At 47.6% G+C, this 22845-nt stretch overlaps 1 protein-coding gene across 1 annotated transcript in view; it reads left to right on the top strand.

The window, feature by feature from the left end:
• Nucleotides 1–22845, top strand: part of LOC122376240 (protein Mpv17-like) — a 44054-nt gene that overhangs the window by 12165 nt on the left and 9044 nt on the right. The window contains exon 4 of the mRNA XM_043356027.1: nucleotides 20929–21150. Coding sequence (XP_043211962.1) covers nucleotides 20929–21150 — 222 coding nt within the window. The remainder of the gene's footprint in view (nucleotides 1–20928; nucleotides 21151–22845) is intronic.

Here is a 22845-nt window from a genome sequence, read left to right as displayed (position 1 = left end):
GCAGCAGGCGGGCCGGAGAATGCTATGGTTACAATTTGCTGCAATCTCGTGCAATATTTTGGAAATATGATGGCGTTATCAATTGAGTTTTAGTTGGGACATGCGACAGCTCACATGCTTTGCCCTGTGTCATATGATGAAACGTACCTTTTTAAGACGGACTTTGGCAGAAGAAAAAGGTAGTTTGAAAATAGAAAGAATGTATCCATTTTGTTATCTGATCAGATACCAGTTTGCCTCCAATATCATTTTCGAAGCAGGTGAAATGTGTGTAGGAAGAACTATTGTGGAAACAGCTTTTGTGTCGAAAATATCGTTTTCTGAAGAAACCGCGGGCCAGAGCACAATGTATGTTGCTTATACCAGCCGGCAGCCGCGGGCCGGACGCCAGGATGGTCGTGGGCCCTAGGTTGCCAATTCCTGCTTTAGCGGGCGAAAGTTCGAGAGGTCTCGAGGCACCTTCCTCTCAGGTTTCAATATTCCTGAGGATGTCCGTTGCTGATGATTTTCCTCTCACTGAAAGTGATTTGTTTTCCTTCAGGGAACCGTGCCGTTTCTGTAATAAATTGATATTTGCTGGCTGGCACCTCAGAGACTCAGTCTGCTTTAGCTTTTACAGCGTTCTTCAAGTCCAAACAGACTTTGCTATGTCGCGTTGTGATTGGGATTTCGTGCTGTTGTCTTCACTCTTCACCCGTTAACATAGACACGAAATGTTCCAAAGTGCATAGTGAAGTTGGAGTGATTAGATGATAACGGACTTACGACGCATCCAGAAAGAACTGTAAAGACAGACGCGTGTCCTACTCCAGAAATCTTATCTAGCAGCTGGTGATTAAATTTGCATGTTTAAAATCCGGAGGAGGCTGCTGAGGGACGCGTGAGAGGTGCAATAAATGCAAATGGCTGCTGTGAGCGCTACAGGTTTGCTGAGCTTAATCATTATTATCAGGTACAATCAGCCCTGCTCGAAACATGTTTCTCAAATCTCAATGTTCGTTATAGGGTTGGGGAGGGGTTTGTGTCATCATAAGCATACGTGCCTGGGCTATGCTGGGCAACGGACTGTCAAATTGTGCATCGGAGAGGGGGATAGGTGATGGAATATTGTCCCCGGCTCTTCCGAAGCAAATGCCGTAGAACAGTTGTAATGGTTTCGAAGGCGTTTAACCCGCGCACCGACGGGGGGGGCGGATATCCGCCCCCCCTGAGGTTTTTCGCGAATAGCGGGAAAACCGCGGCGCTACGCGCCGCGAAATTTGGTATGACTATTCCCTTATCAATTTTACACATGGTGTGCAAGTTTGAACCTCCTACCTTTCAAGGTCAGGTCACCAGGTCACTTTGAATGACCCAACCTCAAGTCACTTTTTTGCAACTTTGTCACCGTGCCAGAGCTACAGTAGATGTCGGATGCCTTTGAAAGTCGCAGGATGTTATTAGGTCATTAGTAGCTACAATTTGTATATCTCGGAATTTTGATATCGGTGACCTAAGGTCAGGTCAATTTCGCGACCTCCCCATTATAAGTCAATGGGGGAAAAATCAACTCCCTGTTTTTACCACTAAAACGGGTCGGAATGGCCCCATATACCATACATGACTTCATATACGATCAACCTTCACTACCTTGAGGTCTGTTTTGCTGTTGGGCAGCTGTGAGGTCATGTGACGTCATCAAAGGTCACCAAAGGTTTTTGGCCAATAACTCCGTACAGGAACAAGATACAGACGCGTGGATGGTCTCATTGTGTTCAGCTCGTCAAGACGCATCGAATGATATACATGATGACCTCGAGGTCACGTGACCTGAGGTCAACCTTTGACCTTGACCTTTCGAGGTCAACATATATATCATTCGATGCGGATTGACGAGAGGATCACGATGATGCCCTTAGTTTGTTCCTATCTTGACTAATTCGAAAGTTATTCGAGAAAAACTCTCTCCATATTTAGCGCCGCCATTTTGGCTTTTTCGACCCCTGTGACGTCATCTTTGACCTGACCTGAAAATGACCTTAGTAAAAATTGTAGATCTTGACCGTGCGTATCCGATGCCGTTTACCGCTTGTCGCTATCTTGCTTCGTTCTCGAGATCTCAGGGGGGGCGGTCATCCGCCCCCCCCCCCGTCGGTACTAAGTTGGCGCAGACCCCCGTCGGTGCGCGGGTTAATCAATATTTGATTCCTATAGAAATAGCGATATCGCGAAATCGTGATGTAGAATCTTGAAATTGCCGCCTGCCGGTTTGTACAAGGGTCAAGAGGATGCCGCAGAACGCTTCATTTTCTTTGGAAATGTAATGTGTTGACCGAATCATATTGCTCATTTTTTTCTAAGTTAGCGTTCAATCATCAGCAATTCGTGTGAACGATTCCACAAGACCGCGTTATTATATCAAAACTTTTTTGTTGATGTGCAGTTTCTACGAGACTCTAGTTAAGCGCTGATTTCCCCAGGCACGTGTAAAAAAGAAAACTTCGTAGTAAGCTAGCAAGTGATTGATGACTTTATCCAAGGTGGTATCATTGATGGTCGTACCTTCAAAACAGATATATTTTTTGCAGAAAATATATAAAACTTCCTTTAAAAAATGTGCTGAAATTCGGGGATATGCCTCAACAACTGATCACACACCCCTGAACTATTATAATCTACTCGTAATTGAAGTTAATCCGATTTGAACAGATGGAACCAGAAAGGCCAACGTGTGAATGTGTTTCTGTTTGAGCTTATATTCAAAATAAGGCGACCTGTGTACGTATGTCCTCTTATGCGAGCTGGTAAGGTAGCATGCAAGGCCTCTGGCTTGGCTTATGATAGCAATCCGCATACTGCTGGTGATTTATAACCACCTCAATTTGTTTTTGGGTATGTTGTCTTTAAATATCGGATCGTATTGATCAATGGAAAATGATATCATTTTCGTTATCTGCGGCCCTTGTCAGGTGATGTAACGCATCATTTTCATAGAATCGATTACAACATATTCGATATATTAACCGTGCGATTCGTGAGTTCCATTTTCTATTTGGACCTCGCCTTCTTTGTCACCAATGACAGTGTTTGTCGTGCTGCAGGTGACAGCAACAGTGCATCGGGGCTGGAACGGCTCACAAACTGCATGGCAACTTTAGGTACAAACTTTTCGACACACACAATAGCAGAAGCTCGATACGAATCTACTCCATTAGTTTGCTTGATGCTGGCGCTTGTGTTAATCCACTTAAAGACACTCCCAGTCGAAAATTTAATTAAGGCATTTATGATATCGCTGATGATTTTAGATATTTTGGCTAATATGTTTGAATGTTTTAGTTAACATCTATTTTTCAGTTTTTTTTAGTAGAATTAATTGATCGAATCGAAAAATTTTGTAAGTTTTTGCGAACTTATCTAAAAACTGCATTGATTCGGAACTTTCTACGAGCATACGAATGTTGATGTAATGGATAACCGTTCTATGAGACACCCTGCCCATCAGCCGTGCCCTTAAAGTATTTGCATATCTCGATGCTTCATAATAGAAGCTGGTTATAAACTTCAGTGCAGTTTTGACAGTTAACCCGCGACCTGGTGGGGGGGGGGGCTATTTTTTGCCCCCCCCCCAGACTTTTCGGTATATCTCCAGAACCGCTGCGCCGATCGTCACCAAACTTTCAGTACCCTCCCGGACATCAATTTTACACATTGTGACCAAAAATTTTTCCAAAGGCTATGATAGGTTGGCCGGAAATGACGTCAGAGTGACGTCATGTTCCGCCGTTTTCGACCCAAAAAAGGGTTTCGCGGGAAGAGCTGTCAGGCCTATAGCTTTGCAAATACAGAAAAATGATAAAGACATAAAAGCTGTAGATTGGACAGGGCTACAAAACTGCTATCTCGGATTTTTGAAATTTTTTGGATTTTGACTCCCAAAAATCAAAAAATAAATTTATTGGATATAATAATCGAAAAATCCAAAAAGTTTTTCGAATTTCGCAAAACCGGAATATATGTGATAGTCCTGACTGCCTTCCATCCGCATACCAAATTTGAGATTGATACCTATATTTTTGGCGAAGTTATAGCGAAAAAACTGTTCAAAATTGATGACGTCAAATTTTCAAACTCAATTTTTAGCAATTCTAGACCCCGTAGCGGAAAACAAAGACCACCATTAGACTCCCCGTGACGAGCTGCATCGAATCAATACCCATTTTATGCAAAACTATCAACTTTAAAATTTGACCTTTTTTGGCCTGACCTTGACCTGACCTCCACCAGAAAGTGACCTAAACCGTACCTGATGGTCTTATAACCAACACCATTGGGTTGGAAATGAAAAATTGGCCATAAAACATGTATCACACAACCTTAGTAAAGTTGGGCTCATGTGACCTGACCTGTGACCCTTGGTGACCTGACCTGTGACCTGACCTGGTATTGCCAGTGACCTCTAATAGCAACATATCTACTAGGCAACTGACGCCCTACCGCTGATTCTCGACAAAATGCGTTTTCCTCGGTGTTATAGCGCATTCCCTAGAAGACCCGTGAACGGTGAAACATTTCATCTTTGACCTGACCTGTGACGTCATCGGTGACCCCGAGGTCAATGAAATTTGGTTTCCTTCGACAAATTTGACAGGCCTTTCGAACGCCGTTTGAATTTTGCGGATCCGTCCAGTAGTTTCGGAGATACGAGGGGGGGGGCAAAAAATAGCCCCCCCCCCCACCAGGTCGCGTTATAAACAGACCCCACCAGGGCGCGGGTTAAACGAGTGCTCTGTTGATGACATCCGATTGGGTGCATTGTGAATTCTCAGATGTCGTCTATCCCACCTTGTTTCCGTTAATGGTCGTACCATCGAGTGATCGAGTGATGATAAATCGAGTGATCAGTGCCGATCAGCGGAAGAGGGCCAGGAAAGTGATCAATCATCACCGTTGCATAGACCAGCATAACTTCTAGCGAACTGGCTCTCGTGGCCGGCGTAGTCCAGCCGTTCTTTTACGCCCATTCGGGACACCTACCGAGTAGCGTACCGGCACCATTGTCACTACCAGCGGCGCTCTGACACCAAGCCCGCTGCGCCGCCGTTCACGGTTCCGCGGTTGCGGTTTGCGTGTACTGGCCTGCCGCCAGAGGTGATTTCGGCCGCGTTGGCGTATTTCGGGTCTGGTGCTCGGCTTCTTTCTTCTTCGAATGCTCTCTGCAACAAAATCCCCACGAACAACAGGACCTTTTTCTCTTTCTTTTGTTTTTATTTTTTGTGGGCCTTATCTGTTATATATATTTTTATTATTTTTTATTTTTTTTTATTTTGCCACTTTCTTTTTGCCTCTTTTTTGTCATTTTGTACACTTTATGAACACAGCACAGCACAACATCAGCTTTTTTATAAAGTGAGCCTTTAATTTTTTTAGCTTCCTTTTTTAATGATTTGATTTTTTTTTGTATTTTTTTTTGTTTATCATTTTTTTGTCTTCTCTTTCAGTATATGTTGGGCCGGCCCGTAGGGGAGAGGCAGCCTCCCCGGTGTTGTAGTCCGCTGCCCCGTCCCACAGGCCGGCCCGCCGTGCGTTCTGTTGGTATCTTGGGGGTGGGGGCCGGGGGGGGGGGCGGGCAGCGAGTTACCTAAGTGTGGAACTACCCAGCGCCCAGCCGGCCGGATGACGTCACACCACGGCCAGTGCCGGCGCGGCGGGAGACTGGCCGAGATTTTGGCATGGTCTTAACTTGGCGAAGAGGCATCGGACGCCAAACTTCTGCTGCAGCTATTAATCACATTTCATGCGTTTCTTCCATGTGTATGAGCTATCAAGTCCTTCGAATACCTAATGTGTAGGTGAGCGTACCTGCATTTAGCAGTGTGTGCTATGCTATGTGGATGGGCACATCCGACAGTCGACACACTGCGCAATGGATTCCGATATTGCTTGGCTGATTCTGGCTTTGTGTCTTCGAACGAACTATTGAAAGGGAGGACGTCATTTTTAAAGGTTGTTAGGTGCACTCAAACGTTTTAAGATAAGCAACTGCTGATTGAATTTCTGGCGAGGGTTGGCGGAACGCTCTGTTTACAAATGAGTATCTACCTACCTAGTACCTACCTGCAGTGGCAAATAACTGGGTCGCGGTCAGTTAGGCATGATTCACGAAGTCCCTTATCTTTTATTAGACTTATTAAGCCCAATGTGCAACATTTGCGTCTTTTCGCGTTGTATCGGGTAGCAAATTGAGAAAATCTGCTTCTTCTCCACAGCCCTCAATTCAAGAAACCGTCCTTTTCCTTATCGCATCATTCCAGAACATAATTTTCAAACATGGGTATCTTCCCCACAAAAAAAAAACTGAAGCAGTTTCCTTCGGCTCCAATGCGCCGCTCGCCCAGGGAGACGGAAGTGTTATATTCTCGGCGGTCCAGTCTGCATTCTGCAGCACACTCAAACTTGGCGGACCCCCAGCGCACGACTGAACGATTCGTATTGTTGTCGGAGTGACTGTAACAATTCACTGGTGGTTTCGGAATAATTAACAGGCGGCGCAGCCCAGTGCCTCTTACAATAAATTACAGTGGCGAGTGCACTATTGCAGAGAAGAAATGGATTGAGCAGATGCCCAACCTCGCTGTATTATCAACTAAACATTAGGTACGCTTTACATTTTAATCAGGCAATCATGTAAACAAACGACTTGCGAGTTGCGACCCTTCCGCCTTACATAACTCGGCAGAATTCCCCTGAGTCGGCTAAACTACACTGCATCTCCTTACACCTTAAGTATTTTACAATTTACCACTCAGCTATGCAACAGGCTTATAATTCACTGCTCAAGTCTCAACCCCTTTTTCCCTATCATCTTTTTGGCACCGTCAATCGCCATCTGCGCTGCCCACTGTCCAGCAAATACTCCGGCCGTCTCCAGTTCTCTGGCAGGGGCTTCCAAACTCAAGCGAACTCGCCGAAGTTTCGCCATTCAATGCGCAGGATCTGTACAATTGAGTTTGAGAGCCTCTGGGTTGGCTCGGCGCGCCTGCGCCGCGCCGTTGGTCTGGCCAAGTACGCGAGTGACGTCATGCTATAAGCGTCATCCCCCGACCAAAGTCACCAATCAGAGCCCTAGAATCGACTTATAGTTCCACACTTAGGTAACTCGCGGGCGGGCAGCTGCTCTCGATGCTGAAGTTAGAGCCGCTCGCCCTTCACGGTTCCGAGCCGCGGTGTATGTGGCCAGTACGGCCCGTGCGCTGACGTCCCCCTCCACGCCGCCCTTCTAAGTAGTCCGTAGTTCGTCCATACCCCTCCGTGCGCTCCATGTAACGGTACCCACGCGATCGCTCGAACTGTGCCGTTCCAGGACACCATGCCCGTGTCTGATAGGACGCAAGGCGGTCTTCTCGGCTTCTGAGTGACCCGCTATCGGCGGGTTCCCGATATCGGCTCAAAGTGCAGTGCGACGTTCCTAGAGAGGCGTTTGTTTCCTTTGACTAACTACTCGGGTGTGAGGCTTTTCGGTGCGTAGTGTGCACTAGAGGTGGAAATGACTAACGTTTTCCAAAATCTTGACTAATGACTGACTAATGACTAATGACAATTTTGGTTGACTGACTTTTGACTGACTAATCTTTGGTCTCAAAAGGCTTGATTGACTAATGAATGACTAACGCCATTTTTCTTGATTTTGACCAGGGGCGGATCCAAGGGGGGGGTCACATGGGTCATGGCCCCCCCCCTTGAGGCCCGGGGGCCCAAAGACCTGCCAGGGGCACCACCGGCCTATCAGGGGAATCACAGTCCTGAAAGGGGCACCACAGGACCGCCAGGGGCACCACAGGCCTAGCAGGGACACCACGGGCCTGGTGCCCCTGGGCCCTGACAGGACTGTAACGCCCCTGACAAGCCTGAAGTGTCCCCGGCAGGCACGTGGTGCCCCTGATAGGCCTGAGGCGCCGCCCCTGCAAGGCCGGTGGTGCCCCTGGCAGGCCTGTGGTGTCCATGGCAGGCCTGTGGTGCCATTGCTAGGCCTCTGGTGCCCCTGACAGGCTTGTACTGCCCCTGGAAGGACTGTGGTGCCCCTGGGCCCTGACAAGCCTGAGGTGCCCCTGACAGGCCAGTGGTGCCCTTGCTAGGCCTGTGGTGCCCCTGGCAGGCCTCTGGTGCCCCTGACAGGCTTGCGGTGCCCTTGGAAGGACTGTGGTGTCCCTGGGCCCTGACAAGCCTGAGGTGCCCCTGACAGGCCCGTGGTGCCCTTGTTAGGCCTGTGGTGCCCCTGGCAGGCCTCTGGTGCCCTTGCTAGGCCGCTGGTACCCCTGCGCCCGGAGAGGACTGGTGCCCCTGAAAAGTCTGAAGTGCCCCTCGGCAGGCCCGTGGTGCCCCTGACAGGCCCAAGGTGCCCCTGCGAGGCCGGTGGTGCCCCTGACAGACCTCTGGTGCCTCTGGCAGGTCTGTGGTGCCCCTGGCAGGTCTGTGGCGCCCCTGGCAGACCTGTGTTGACTGGTGCCCCTGCTAGGTCGCTGGTGCCCCTCACAGACCTGTGGTGCCCCTGGGCCTTTACAAGCCTGAGATGCCTGGCTATGACAGGCTCGTGGTGCCCCTGATAGACCAGTGGTGCCCTTGCTAGGCCTGTAGTGCCCCTGGCAGGCCTCTGGTGCCCCTGCTACCCCTGCGCCCGGAGAGGACTATGGTGCCCCTGAAAAGCCTGAAGTGCCTCTCGACAGGCCCGTGGTGCCCCTGGGCCCTGACAGGCCCAAGTTACCCCTGCGAGGTCGGTGGTGCTCCTGGCAGGCCTCTGGTGCCCCTGGCAGGTCTGTGGTGCCCCTGGCAGGCCTGTGTTGACTGGTGCCCCTGCTGGGCCGCTGGTGCCCCTCACAGGCCTGCGGTGCCCCTGGAAGGACTGTGGTGCCCCTGCCCCTAGGGGTGCTCATGGGCCCAACAGGCCCGTTGTGCCCCTGACAGGCCTGTCGTGTATACTTGCTAGACCTGTGGTGCCCCTGCTTCCTGGCAGACCTGTGGTGCCCCTGGCGGGCCTGTGGCGCCCCTACAAGGCCGTAGGTGCCCCTGACAGGTTTGTGGTGTCCCTGGAAGGACTTTGGTGCCCCTGACAAGCCTGAAGTGTCAAGGACAGACCCTTTAGACGCCAGGGTCAAGTTCGTCGGACTGACAACGATTTGCTTACCTGATAACGTTCCTGGTAAGTACTCACTACTCAGCGTCCACAACATATATACACATAGCACATTCATATATACTTGCTTACAATTGGTAAATGTGGTTGTGGCTAAGAGTTAAGATACTGACTAAAAATAAAAAATAAAAATAAAAAAACTGAAAATGGGGGCACCACCAAAATGAAGTGGACGAAATCCGTTGACTTTTTAATTTTGGGTATAGGTAGGGGCACCACTTCGATTCATGACCCTCCCCTTGAAGTTTTCCTGGATCCGCCCCTGATTTTGACTAACATTTGACTAAATTTCGGAATTTGTTAGCACTGCGTAAATAATTCCGATCGACACCGGAAAAACACAAATCGATCCCAAATTTTCTCCCTAATCATTTTATGGCCAACGCGATGCGAAGCCACCGCAAGATATCTTGTCGGCCGCTACGACGCCTGGTTAGGGAGATAACAGGCGGGGAGGAGGGGGGGGGTAAAATTTATCCCCCAGCCGGGCGCATTCGGCCGGCGACCCCCAGTGGGGCGCGGGTTAACCCGCGACCTGGTGGGGGGGGGGTTATTTTTTGCCCCCCTCCAGACTTTTCGATATATCTCCAGAACCGCTGCGCCGATCGTCACCAAACTTTCAGTACCCTCCCGGACATCAATTTTACACATTGTGACCAAAATTTTTTCCAAAAGCTATGATAGGTTGGCCGGAAATGACGTCAGAGTGACGTCATGTTCTGCCGTTTTCGACCCAAAAAAGGGTTTCGCGGGAAGAGCTGTCAGGCCTATAGCTTTGCAAATACAGAAAAATGTTTAAGACATAAAAGCTGTAGAATTGACAGGGCTACAAAACTGCTATCTCGGATTTTTGATTTTTTTTTTATTTTGACCCCCAAAAATAAAAAAATAGATTTTTGGGATATAATAGTCAAAAAATCCAAAAAGTTTTTTGAATTTCGCAAAAACCGGAATATATGTGATAGTCCTTACCGCCTTCCATCCACATACCAAATTTTAGATTAATACCTCTTTTTTGGCGAAGTTATAGCGAAAAAACTGTTCAAAATTGATGACGTCAAATTTTCAAACTCAATTTTTAGCAATTCTAGACCTCGTAGTGCAAAACAAAGACCACCATTAGACTCCCCGTGACGAGCTGCATCGAATCGATATCTTTTTTATGCAAAAATATCAACTTTGAAATTTGACCTTTTTTGACCTGACCTTGACCTGACCTCCACCAGAAAGTGACCTAAACCGTACCTGATGGTCTTATAACCAACACCATTGGGTTGGAAATGAAAAACTGGTCATAAAACATGCATCGCACAACCTTAGTAAAGTTGGGTTCATGTGGTGACCATTGGTGACCTTTGGTGACCTGACCTGTGACCTGACCTGGTATGACCAGTGACCTCTGATAGCAACATATGTACTAGACAACTGACGTCTTATCGCTGATTTTCGACAAAATGCGTTTTACTCGGTGTTATAGCGCTTTCCCTAGAAGCCCCGTGAACGGTGAAACATTTTATCTTTGACCTGACCTGTGACGTCATCGGTGACCCCGAGGTCAATAAAATTTGGTTTCCTTCGACAAATTTGACAGGGCTATCGAACGCCGTTTGAATTTTGCGGATCCGTCCAGTAGTTTCGGAGATACGAGGGGGGCAAAAATAGCCCCCCCCCCCCCACCAGGTCGCGTTATAAACAGACCCCACCAGGGCGCGGGTTAACCCTCGCCCGGCCCTGGCAGGGCATTTTTCGTAACGCGGCCTGGCTGGGGGGGGGGGGGGGCGATGCGATCCTTCTGACGTTTCGAAACTAAGCGTCGTGGCGTTTCGCAACAAAGACCAATCGATTGGTCTCAACGAGTACTCGCGACTGGTGGTATATTTTTACCATGGGTCAATATTTGACCCAGTTATGACAGGTCATTGGTCAAAGGTCAAATTTCGTGGAAAAACTATAATTTTCCAAATTACTTAGCCAATATTGGCGAATTTATGAAAGATAGCGTCATGAAACTTTCACGACCGCGTTTCGCAACGAATTAGCAACAAAATGAGGAATAGTTGACTGCATTTCAGTCATTACTGGCGTGACGTATTCCCCGGGAACATGGGAGGCCACGCCCGCCGCTGGCGAGGACGTTTGCGAATATCGAGAGCTTTCCAACTAATCGAGTCAACATTGATGCGTCTATGAAAGATAGAGACTTGCAACTCCGAAGAGCGTATTCCTCAGAAGAGCGTATTCCTCAGCTGCAAAATTACATATTGTTGACTTTTTATGACTTTTTATGGTGAAAAAAGGCTTTCAATGACGTAACGTACCACGGTACCTGGCCCAAAAAGCCGCAAGGCTATGCTCGCTGACCGGCAGCAGCAGCGGCCGCCCGTCAACCGGAGACCTGGGGAAGTGGGGAGTTCACTGCCACTTGTAGGAACAGTTTTGAAGGCGTTTAGGTGGAAATTGAACCGCAGATTCGGATTCAGGACCTCAAGAAACCCCACTACGGACACTAAACACAGCTCATATCACGGAGTTCAGCGTGTGAACATGCGAGATCATCTTGGTTGACCTTAGAAAGGTCAATATATGTACAATGTAAAGATCATGTCCAGTCAAATTCTGACATAAACCACACGGAATAGCTTCGTTCTTGTCGATGAGATCACGTCCAGCTACGGTATGTACGATTTTGTCAAAAACGGTCGGAGGTTGTACTTATTATGACGTCATAGCTCGGTGAACTGACATGACCCGATTTTTTTTTTTTGTCTAGCAAAAGTTGTGCAAAGGATACCCCAGAGGCTATTGAAAATTTCAGCACGATCCGACTAATAGTTCAGCGCGCATCGCAAAAAAAAAACTCAGGGGGGGGTCGCATCGACCCCTCCCCTGTCAGGACGAGGGGGTTAAGTCACCTCACGAATCACGACAAATTAGTCGACTAATATGCAACAAAATCATTGACTAATGACTGACTTATGACTAACAAACATTTTGGTTGACTGACTTTTGACTGACTAAAAAAGTGCTTGACTAACGTTAGTCGACTAATTTTTGACTAATGACTAATATTCATTTCCACCTCTAGTGTGCACTGTGCAGAGATGAGACTTTAAGTAAGAACAGATTATCGGAAGAGATCAGTAGAACCTTTCGTCTCGGTAATTCCTGATACTAAAACACCAATCCAGTTCAGAGCTCGTGCACTGGAATAGTTGGGTCTGAATCCATGGATCCGTGCTATTCCTATGTGGATCCACATCCTTTTATTACCTAACACTGGTGGTTCCTTTTCCTGTCTCAAATTAGTGAGGCGACGCCATTCCTGTGCGGTGCACAATAACATTTGTCTTTTGGTTGATCTAGCGCCAGTATCTCGTAAGTGCAATCCTGAAATAAGGTGAACGCTAAAACAACAGAGGCCTGTCAACCTATGAAGATAGGCGGATGCTTTTTGCTTGATGAGGTTCTCAAGTGAGGTTGAGATCATGCAGAAACTGGGGCGGTGACGACCGCCGTTGGCCAACTCTGTATGTCGTTTGAGTTTGAAGTACGAGTACTTTGATGCGTCAGGAGAGCTAAGAGAGATAAAGAGAGATAAAGAGAGAGAGAGAGAGAGAGAGAGAGAGAGAGAGAGAGAGAGAGAGAGAGAGGGGGAGGTAGATAGAGGGGGAGAGAGAATCAGAAGATTAAAAAGAAGAGGCAGGGAGCGGTCACCTGATTCTGGTCCATCCTGTGTTTGGGGTCTGATGTCTTCAGGGACCGCTCTCGATCAGTGGGCTCAATTTCTGGCTTCATTTCATATGAGAGCTCAAAATGTTTGCTCGTAAAACAAACTACACAATACAGCCTACAAGGGACGCCACACAGGACTAACTTGATTTGCTCGACTTGGTCATCCCGATTTGACATTTTACCTCTCCATCTGAGAGGCAGACTGCCGTTATATCTGCCACCGTGTGTCTGCTGGGCCCTGCCGATGGGGAGAGGTGCGGCGCTAGCGGCTGCCCCTGGGACCGCTGTGCTCGGGACGCCAGCTCGGCTGGGTCGGCAGAGATCTCCGCAGGCCGGGGCGGCTCCGTTATAAACAGGATCGCATTCCCCTGGCGTTCCACGGATTGGTGGCGCCCAAGGACCCGTGTAGTTACCATTTAGGCCTTCCTTGCGCGGCAAAAGGATGTGAAAGTAAAGGACTTATTGTGTGGCATGGCTGTAAATGCACTCGGCACTTTGCAGAAATGTGTGGTGTTTGGTATATTTATAGGAGGTTTACTTCAGCTTTGATATATTCCACTCTTACACAAAGCTAAATTAATATAATAAGGCCACACATTTACGAGGTGATAGATAAATCCTGCTCAGTCCAGTATGTAGCTTCGTATATGCGCATATGAAGGAGTCACTTAAAGGGCAGTTCAAGCAGTACAATGTTGAAAATATCCTAACTTTGTCATAATCAGACTGTTCCTATACAAATGTTTATGCTTGACATCAATGCATGGCCTTACAACAACGAATCTTTTTATGACATTTGAGGCCAATGCGTCACGATCTATCGTAGGATTTTCAGTGATGATGGTTTTGCTAGTATGCCGCCAGCCGCCTTGCATCATGTCACGCCGATGATCTTGAAGCATGTGACGTTGCTTATTGCCGACATTGTGCAGTATTTTCCATGACATGACTCTCTGACGTTGTTAGTACGGTAGGACAGGGTCACAGATGGCCCAGGCCCATCACTGGGCACCGCTGAATGGTGGGCTTACCTGTCGCTAATGGCATACGCTGCAACCCGCTTGCCTGGGAACGTGTTTCTAACGGGTCTCCATGGGGATATGCGCTGGCTTGAGTACCCCTGAACGGGGTGCTGTCATTGAGCAGACTGAGTCATGGCGAGAGGTCAAAGATGGTTTCGGTGACAGACAGACAGACCGACGGCAAAAGGTAGTGGATGAAAGAGATGGTGAACGGCGACCGAGTCCCTTACACTGTCCATTAGGTATTTATGTAAGCCATCTGCCCTCACATGTCTCCATGAGCCGGTAATACCCTGACCTTTATGCAATGCGAGTGCGCCGCCGGAGAACGAGCGGCGACTGGCTCGCAGCTGTGTCCCGGTGTCTGGCCCGCTGTCTGTGTGCTGATGGGTCCCCATCTGCCACTGGCTGCCGCGGTGCCCACCACGGCGACCCGCTCCTGTAGCCATCGTGTGCGCCGTCCCCCTGGGTCCGACGGTGCCGGAACTCGCGCCGGTTGACGTAATCTGCCTCCGTCTCGGCCAATTAGGGTGTATGGGACCGTCATCCGTGTCGGTCACTGACCAGACGCGTCACACCGCGAGTGTCCGCAGGGAGAGGTGCGGTCGGCACTCTGAGTGTCCCCGGGGGGAGACGCGGTCGGCACTCTGAGTTCCCCAGAGGGATGCGGTCGCCGGCGGTCACATGGCTTTAACGGCGGGCGCCCACGCAGCGACGCGCCCGGCCCGAAGCAGGGATTTCCCAGTATCACCCAAGGGACGGTGTCCGATCTCCACAAATCAAATAATTTCCGGTCTGTCACCAAGCTGGAGTCAATCACTGCCTGTTACCATGGACTGTTGCACGTTGTCTTATTTATTCGGGCCTTGTGCATACTGGTCAGGCGATGCTAATTTAGCGTTTATTGCTGTGTTCTGCGTGGCTGCGACTACAATAACCGAATACTTGCATTGGTTTTACGACAGCAGTTAGCATTAGTGCGGTGTTTATGGGGCACCGCTAATACAGTCGTTGTGGGCATTAATGACATGCCCACCATGCGAATCACGGTACCCCTTGGTGGCCGCCTGTTCCCACGGAAACTCAGTTGTCGGTTGTTACTTTGTGGAAAGAGATACGGCATAAGAGACCCGGGTTAGAGGCCAGCGCCACACAGGTGGCCTCACCTTCACTCAATATACCCTGGCCTCACCATTCAGATTACAACGCACGTTGCCGGACTAGATCACACAACACAGCACACACTAGTCCGTAAAAGTCCGGCCGCCCTTGAGGCCCAAACATCATCGTCGCACCGGTCACAGATTCTTGGGTCGTTTTGCCGACGCCGGCGCCATAACCTGGCCCAGTGCGACACACATAATAACATCAGCGCTACGACGATCCATCGGTCCATAACCTGATAGAACTTGTTATCGAATTGGAGCACAGTGCACGCGCCCCAAAAGCAGTCGCTACCAGGCTAGCTGCCTTGCGTGTAGCTATCTCACTGTGCCTCCATTACGAATCAGCCGAATTACCGAATTGGGTGTGCTTTTATGTGCAATTTCCACCGTATGAATGTCAGGTGTGCATTGATGTCTGTCAATTAATCTCAGATATCAATGACAATTTTCGTCGACGCATTCTGTCTGCATTGAGTATTATGCGACTTTTTGTCTTACTGTTCTAGTGTTAACGCACAGTATGCAAGAGGTAGAGTCTTTGCAATTGCAATTCTAGCGCCCAGCATCTTTAGCCTTCCCGGATACGGTGTGTGTCGTGGCAGTTGCCAAGGTAGCGCGATGTTCTCGTGATTCTTATTCCGCAGGTTGCCTTATTTCTTATTTACCTTTCTTCCTTATTTACCTTATTTACCGTCGCAGTTTTGATACAAAATATGTTAATGGTGTCTCTCAAAACGATGGAAGATTGGGGTGGTACCGAGAAGGCTTTGTTGCGTAGCCAACATTTTCTGAAACCGGACCATTAACTCTGATACTGGATCATTATTACTTCCCAAGATACCAGGCACTCTTGGTTTATTATCAACCAGCAGCATGACGTAATCGGCGACTTTTTTCTCAAGTTCCCCATGTTTCACATCTTTTCACAATTCTTTCACAACACCATACCTACAACAGCATGCTCTGTTTTGCTCCGGGTATCCGGTGACCTGAAGCTACCTTTGAAGCTTGTTGGTGATAGACTACATAGAAACTCACTGTCTCGCGCCTTTAATTTGTTTTAACTGCTGTCCCATTAAATATAAGGTTTCATAATTTATGCCATGTGCTTTCTAGCTAATCCTATACGTGTTATCTTTTAGCATTTAGCGAGGGATCCTGTTGTGCGAGTCTGAAATACGGTTTCGTTATTTTAATTTTTTTTAATTGATATCCTTTACAATAATTCTGCAGAGTCCTAAGCTATCCATCTATTACCAGCCCGGAGCCCGCTTCTCTCGCCATCCTTTGTTGTTAATGGCGACTCGGGAAGTGACGTATGCTCTATTTGTGGTCAGCTTCCACAAGGAATGTGGTATATGGCTTATAGACCGTTATGACCGGCAGTGGGTGAGCATCCGTCAGCCAGCTTCTACCGCGCTATAATTGGAGCCCGCACATGATATGAGGTGCGGCTGCTGTGTATAATCACCACCATGGGCAATCACCGTCGGTGTAATGTGACCGGACCTCAGGGACGAGTCCGCCGGCCGGCAGCGAGATGGGGTCACGACTCTGGCAGAGCGCTGCTGTTTCCCAGGTGGAAAATTGCCGACTGGGTGTCCAACGTTTTTGTCTAATGGTTTTCAGAAGCTGGTGTGTTCTCTGCCTTCTAAAGTCTCGCGCCGAGTACGCCTTACTTGTTGCCGATTGAGTAGTGCAAACGCGAGACTTTAAAACGACCGCACCGAATGACGCAAAAACTGGTAAAAGTTGACGTCAAACTTCTGAACTTAAGAACATTTCGGAACTTACCTACATGCTATAAATTTTGAAGGTGACTAAATTATTCAAGGTGTGAGTTAATTTAACTTCCGCTTGCGAACAATGCAAAGATATGTATTGTAAATCAATATGAGCTATCTGGAATCGGCATTCTGCAACAATTGATACACTGCGATTCTAAACATCAGTCATTTTAATTTGACGGTATGTTAAAGGTCATAGCTAGCTAACACCTTGATCAACTAAGATAGTTTTCTATCCAATAATTTGCCTTGGCCGACAGACGTCACTTAACCCGCGCCCTGATGGGGGGGCCATTTTGCCCCCCCCCCTGTGGTTTTTCTTAAATAGCGAGAAAACGGCGGCGCTGCAAATTTTGGGTACCTTACCGGGCATCAATTTGACACCTTCACACAAAATTTCAAGTCACAGGTCACCTCAGGTCAGGAGTTATTGAGGTCAAACTGAGGTCATGTTCGAGCAAAAATGAGCAAAAAACATGACATCTTGAAACGCTCACCAATTCTACAGTTAACAAGCAATTTTAAAGTTCTTTATGTGGTTGTGTAGAGAAAAGACGGCGCTACAAAACTGCTATCTCGGATTTTCGAAATTTTGGGATTTTGACCCCCAAAAATAAAAAAATGATTTTTTTTAGAAAAACTCAAAAATTTTCCAAAAAATTTTCGAATTTCGAAAAAACCGGAATATATGTGATAGTCCCTGCGCTCTTCGATATACATACCAAATTTTAGATCGATACCTCTTTTTTTGGCCAAGTTATAGCGAAAAAACTGTTAAAAATTGATGTCGTCAAATTTTTGAACTCAATTTTTAGCAATTCTAGACCTCGTAGCGCAAAACGGAGACCACCATTGAACTCCCCGTGACGAGCTGCATCGAATCGATACCCATTTTATGCAAAAATATCAATTTTGAAATTTGACCTAATTTGACCTGACCTTGACCTGACCTTGACCTGACCTTGACCAAAACGTGACCTAAGCTGGCCCTGAAGTCTGTCTGACCCACATAATCGCATTTGTCATGTAAAATGGACCATAAAACATGTATCACACGACACTTTCATATTGTGACCCCCCCAGTGACCTGACCTCTGTGACCTGACCTGGTATCAGTGACCTCAAATAGCAATATATGCGTTTGAAGAACATTTCTCCATCGATGATTTTCAATGAAATGCATTTTACTCGATTTTACAACGCATTTCTTGAAATGCCTGTAAACGGTGAAACTTCGACCTTTGACCTGACCTGTGACGTCATCGGTTTGACCGAGGTCAATGAAACTGGGTCACAAGGTAGTTCCCCGCTGGGGCTATCCAACACCGTTTACCGCTTGTCGCTATGTTGCGTGGTTCTCGAGATCTGAGGGGGGGGGGCCAAAATGGCCCCCCCCCCCCCATCAGACCGCGTTGCTCGGCAGACCCCATCTGGGCGCGGGTTAACTTTTGAAACTATTCGAAAAACAGGTGTCAGGGTCAGATGGCAAAATAGTCCCCATCCCCTGTAAGCTGTGTTGATGAAATATGTACACAGTGAGGTGCGGTCAACTTTGGGCCAGGTAAATATTAAAGCAAAGAATTAGCCGGTAACGTTGCATCCAGTCAAAATACGACCGCATGGAATGGGTTCAATTGTGATAAATTCGGAATATGCGGTGTTATGTTATGGCGCATGCGTCGCATAATGGCGCTAGCGTTCATATTCACGTTCGGTGAGCTATGGCTAGACTGCGAAAGCAGGTGCCGGAGATGGCGTTCAATCTTTCCTTGATGCTGTTTGGCGACGAAGCAACGTCGTGTGTGATGCATTGCTGCCTGTTGTAAAATTTTGCTTTGTTAGTGCTCTTCTTAGATGGTTCCTCTGCTTTTAGCTAAATTGAACCAGAATTTCTCATTGAGGCTGCGTTGCTTTATAACGCTGAGGCGTAGGTAGTGTGCCGTGTTTTATTCTGAGGTTTAGAGGCAGCCCGGCGAGCACTGCAGTGGTCCGTATTTTGAGCACCGGACCGCTCAGTGCGGCGCCGGCCGTAATGCGCCACCGTTTGTCACTGCGCCGAGTTCGCCACTGGCGGCGGTCTGCGCCAGAGTCCGTGAGCAATGGCACTCACTAAAACACCGGGCCGCCCTCAGGCCAATTACACACGTGCCACCGCTCCGGCCCACATCAGAAAACAATGGTCGGCCCTATCTGCGCGGCGGCCACCCAGCTGCACGGCCTGCCCTGGATTCTCGGTCTGGTTACTTGGCCTTGATTCGACTGCTCTCGTCACTCCGGAAAAATTGCTAATGCCTCAAGAATCATTTATGAAATTTTATGGCTCATTTCCTTCATTTTATATTATTTTTGCATCCATATGGCGTGATAGCACCGAATTTTGCAAACTTTTTCTTCTATAAGTCTTCTATAAGTTAATTCCGGTTTAAAGGAAATAGTTCACTTTCACGAAATTATTTTTTTTTCAATGGATTTATGATTTTTTATGTTCAAAATGATCAGCAAAGAATAACCGCAGCAGCAGCAGCAAAGAACCTATTTATAACAAAAGATTATTTTCTATATTTTGATATAAGAAGAACTTTTCAGTTTCTGTAAGGCACAGGCGATCCAGTATGAAAAGAGCATGGGTTCCGAAAATTCTTCAGAAACTAGAGAAATTATCGCGGCCACCGGCATTTGGGCGATCTGCTGCTGCTGAATGTCCTTATTGATCAGTACGAGAATTTCTCTAGAGTGCTCGTAGATAATTTCTCTAGTTTCTGAAGAATTTTCGGTACCCATGCTCTTTTCATACTGGATTGGAATATATGCAAGGCACACATCCTCAACGCAAGACACCTTTTTCGGGACGAGAAATAGAATATCTTTGCCTAGGGTGATCGTTGGGCTGTAAAAGCTCCTGATTTATGCTCGTCTCAGCCCAGGCTACGGAACTGCTATTCCAGTTCAAAACCCATGTTAAAAAGTGAACTATTTCCTTTAAATGCTCTGAAACGATTCTAATTAATTAATTCCAGAAAAGAATAAAACTATTATTTTGACACATTAATGAACTTATATTGTGACGGCTTTTCCGCTGCCTATATCAAGGATCTTGTTTATTTGTGTTGAAAGTATGCGAAGCAGCATTACTGTGGGCTTATGTCGCCTAACCAGAGAGCACTTTAGCTCGATCCGAGAGCACCTTACGCTTTCACTGCTTACCGGCGAGCGTAAACTTGAGTGGCAGGTCCTCTGTGAGTCGCTGGGCGGGCGGTGCTGGGACATACGACGGGTATGGTTACTGCCGCCGGGGTCGGAATACCGCTCCGCTCCGTCAGGGTGCCGGCTCGGCTGAAAGTGGTCGCTGAGGAAGGCGGTGGTGGTCGTAAGTTCGAACCCGTCTACTCCGGTACATTTGTCGTTACACCGTTACGCTTCCGTTGCTGCCACACTTGTCGTTATTGTGAGGCGGTTGCAGTTTTATATTTTAACATAATTTGGAGGTGACCTTGACGAATCACTTTGTTACTTATGACCTTTTCGCCTTGGACCCGTTAATCTAACTAGTAAATAGACGAAGATCTGATCAACTGGTAACTTTGCTGGTATCTGTGTTTTGTATTTATTAGACCCATGTCTGTCTCATCTCAGTCTTTCTCGCGGAGTTTCTGGCTGTGCCTTGTCCCCGAGCCCCATCCCCATGCCCATTTCCCCATTTTTGGGTACCCATCTGCGGTCATGCTGCTGCGTGTGCGGTTGTTTTACCTTTCCCGTGCCTCGCCCTCTGCAGTGCCGTCTGTGACGCTTTCTGTCCCTTCTCGGCAGGGTCCCGGCCTGCGGCTGTGCCGTGTTTGACCTTTTCCGTCCCTCCCTCAGCAGTGTCCCGACTGTGCCGTGTGACCCTCTCCGTCCCTCCTCAGCAGTGCCCCGACTGTGCCTTCTGTGTCCCTTTCCGTCCCTCCCTCCGCAGTGTCCCGACTGTGCCGTGTATGACCCTTTCCGTCCCTCCTCGGCAGGGTCCCGACACCCGACTGTGCCGTGTGTGACCCTCTCCGTCCCTCCCTCCGCAGGGTCCCGGCCTGCGGCTGTGGTACGGCGCCCTCGATCGCTACGTGGGCAGTCGCGGGGCGCGAATAGTCATCAGGAAGGTGGCGCTCGACCAGGGCGTGTTCGCTCCCATCTTCCTCGGTAACTTCCTGGTGGTGCTGGGCGCAATGCAGGGCCGCAACTGGTCGCAGATCAAGCTGAAGATGAAGCAGGAGTATAGCGACATCCTGTTCAACAACTGGAAGGTGAGGTGGCCCACCAGTCTTCACTGGCGCCTCTGTAGGCGTTTAGCGATGCAACGCTGTAGTCATACTTTTCGTTAGAATAAATGCCTTTGAAAAAAATTGTTTAGCGATTATCATGAAATGGTTTCCGGCTAGCTTGAAGTGTACTACGAGTTTTTTTTTTGCGCTGGTCTTATGTAATTTTTGTAGGCGATCCCAAAAAGTACCTTCGTAATTTACGGAGTGGTGGGAGTTCCCTTCTCCGATGACTTTTGTGTGGACTTTATTACGTCGACCGTCACATGGTACGCAAACAAATGCCTGCGTGATTTTTCTTTCACTGCGACGCTACTTATTACGGTCGCGAACGTGGGTAACAAACGCAGAGTATTGATATACAATTGGCATTGATAGACTAGATCCAAGAAGAGGCATGCCGTAAGGGAATAGATTGGGTCACTAACGAAATAAAATGTCGATTGTTTGCGGCTTCCCGCTGGCCGTTCTCGGATTACGGAAATTAGAGATGCCCCAAATTTGCAATTTCATTACCCGCCCCGCCCCGCAGCTACCCCTTGCCCAACCACAACTACCCGCAAGCTGATTTTGTCTGAGCCGAACCCGCAAAAAACCCGCAATCTTAAAAACATACTTTTGCAAGAAAAAAATACAGCTGAGTCAATGCTAGAGCTATATAAACCTTACTTGCTTCATTGCTGTGCAGAAAAAGACAGCCAAACAAATAGTAAGGACTTGAAATTGCTATGCTAAGTCCTCAGGAAGTGCACACTGGATAGTGGAAAATGAATAATGCATCAATACATTTGAAATTCCTTTCTGAAGAGTTCAGTAAAATCTTTCTCTCACCTTACCCTTCAGCATTGGCTGAGGATCAAAATTTCACTCTGGCTCCCTCTCAATGTTAGGCCTCTGGAATGATATTGTTATCAAAATGAATGTTGATATAAAAAGATATGCGATTTCCAGTTAAAAATAAATAGTGACACAGTGAATAATGAGTATCCAGTCGATCTACACATAAAACAAATCATGCAAAATCCCAGCAAAAACCAACTATAATAACATATATGGCCTTGCAACTAACCACCAATGAACCACGCATTTCTGGAAACATGCGTCAGAAGCGTCACCAACAGCTGATGAAGGAATGTTACAGCGACTAAATTATTGCGGCCGTAGTTAGTCGAACTTGTTGCGAAAACACTGTTGTATAATGCATATTCATGTGCCATTCTGATTAAATTATTTTACACAACAGCTAAAATTTTACAATTTAGAGGTTAATCACCGGTTTAGAAATAAAGAGACAGTAAATACTAAATTAAATGTAATGATTTTATAGATGGTCTTGGTAATGCTCTCCGGCTGGTCATCTGTCGGCATACAAATGATAAGGACGTAAAAAGACAAAAGAAATAAATGCGACCAGCTACGTGGTTTTGTAACATGTATAACTGCTATTTTGAGGCATTCAAAAACCAAGACAGAAAAACTGATTGAAAATTATTGCGTCATCAATGACAGCTTTCCTTCACCTCAGAGACCAAAATTGACGCAGTCAAATGCCCATCCTTGTCAGAATGTCGGAAGTGCGCCAGTATTGTATTGCGTTATGTTTGGGCCGGCCAGTCTATATTTTGATTTTTTGTAAGGGTGATTGGTGTGTTATTTTCGTAATATAGGGTGGAACAGAAC

This window comes from Amphibalanus amphitrite, unplaced genomic scaffold (assembly GCF_019059575.1).
Source record: "Amphibalanus amphitrite isolate SeventyFive unplaced genomic scaffold, NRLGWU_Aamphi_draft 002062F_arrow, whole genome shotgun sequence".
In the NCBI taxonomy this organism is placed as follows: domain Eukaryota; kingdom Metazoa; phylum Arthropoda; class Thecostraca; order Balanomorpha; family Balanidae; genus Amphibalanus; species Amphibalanus amphitrite.
Note: the sequence above shows the minus strand (reverse complement) of the source record. Positions and strands in the feature narration are given on the sequence as shown.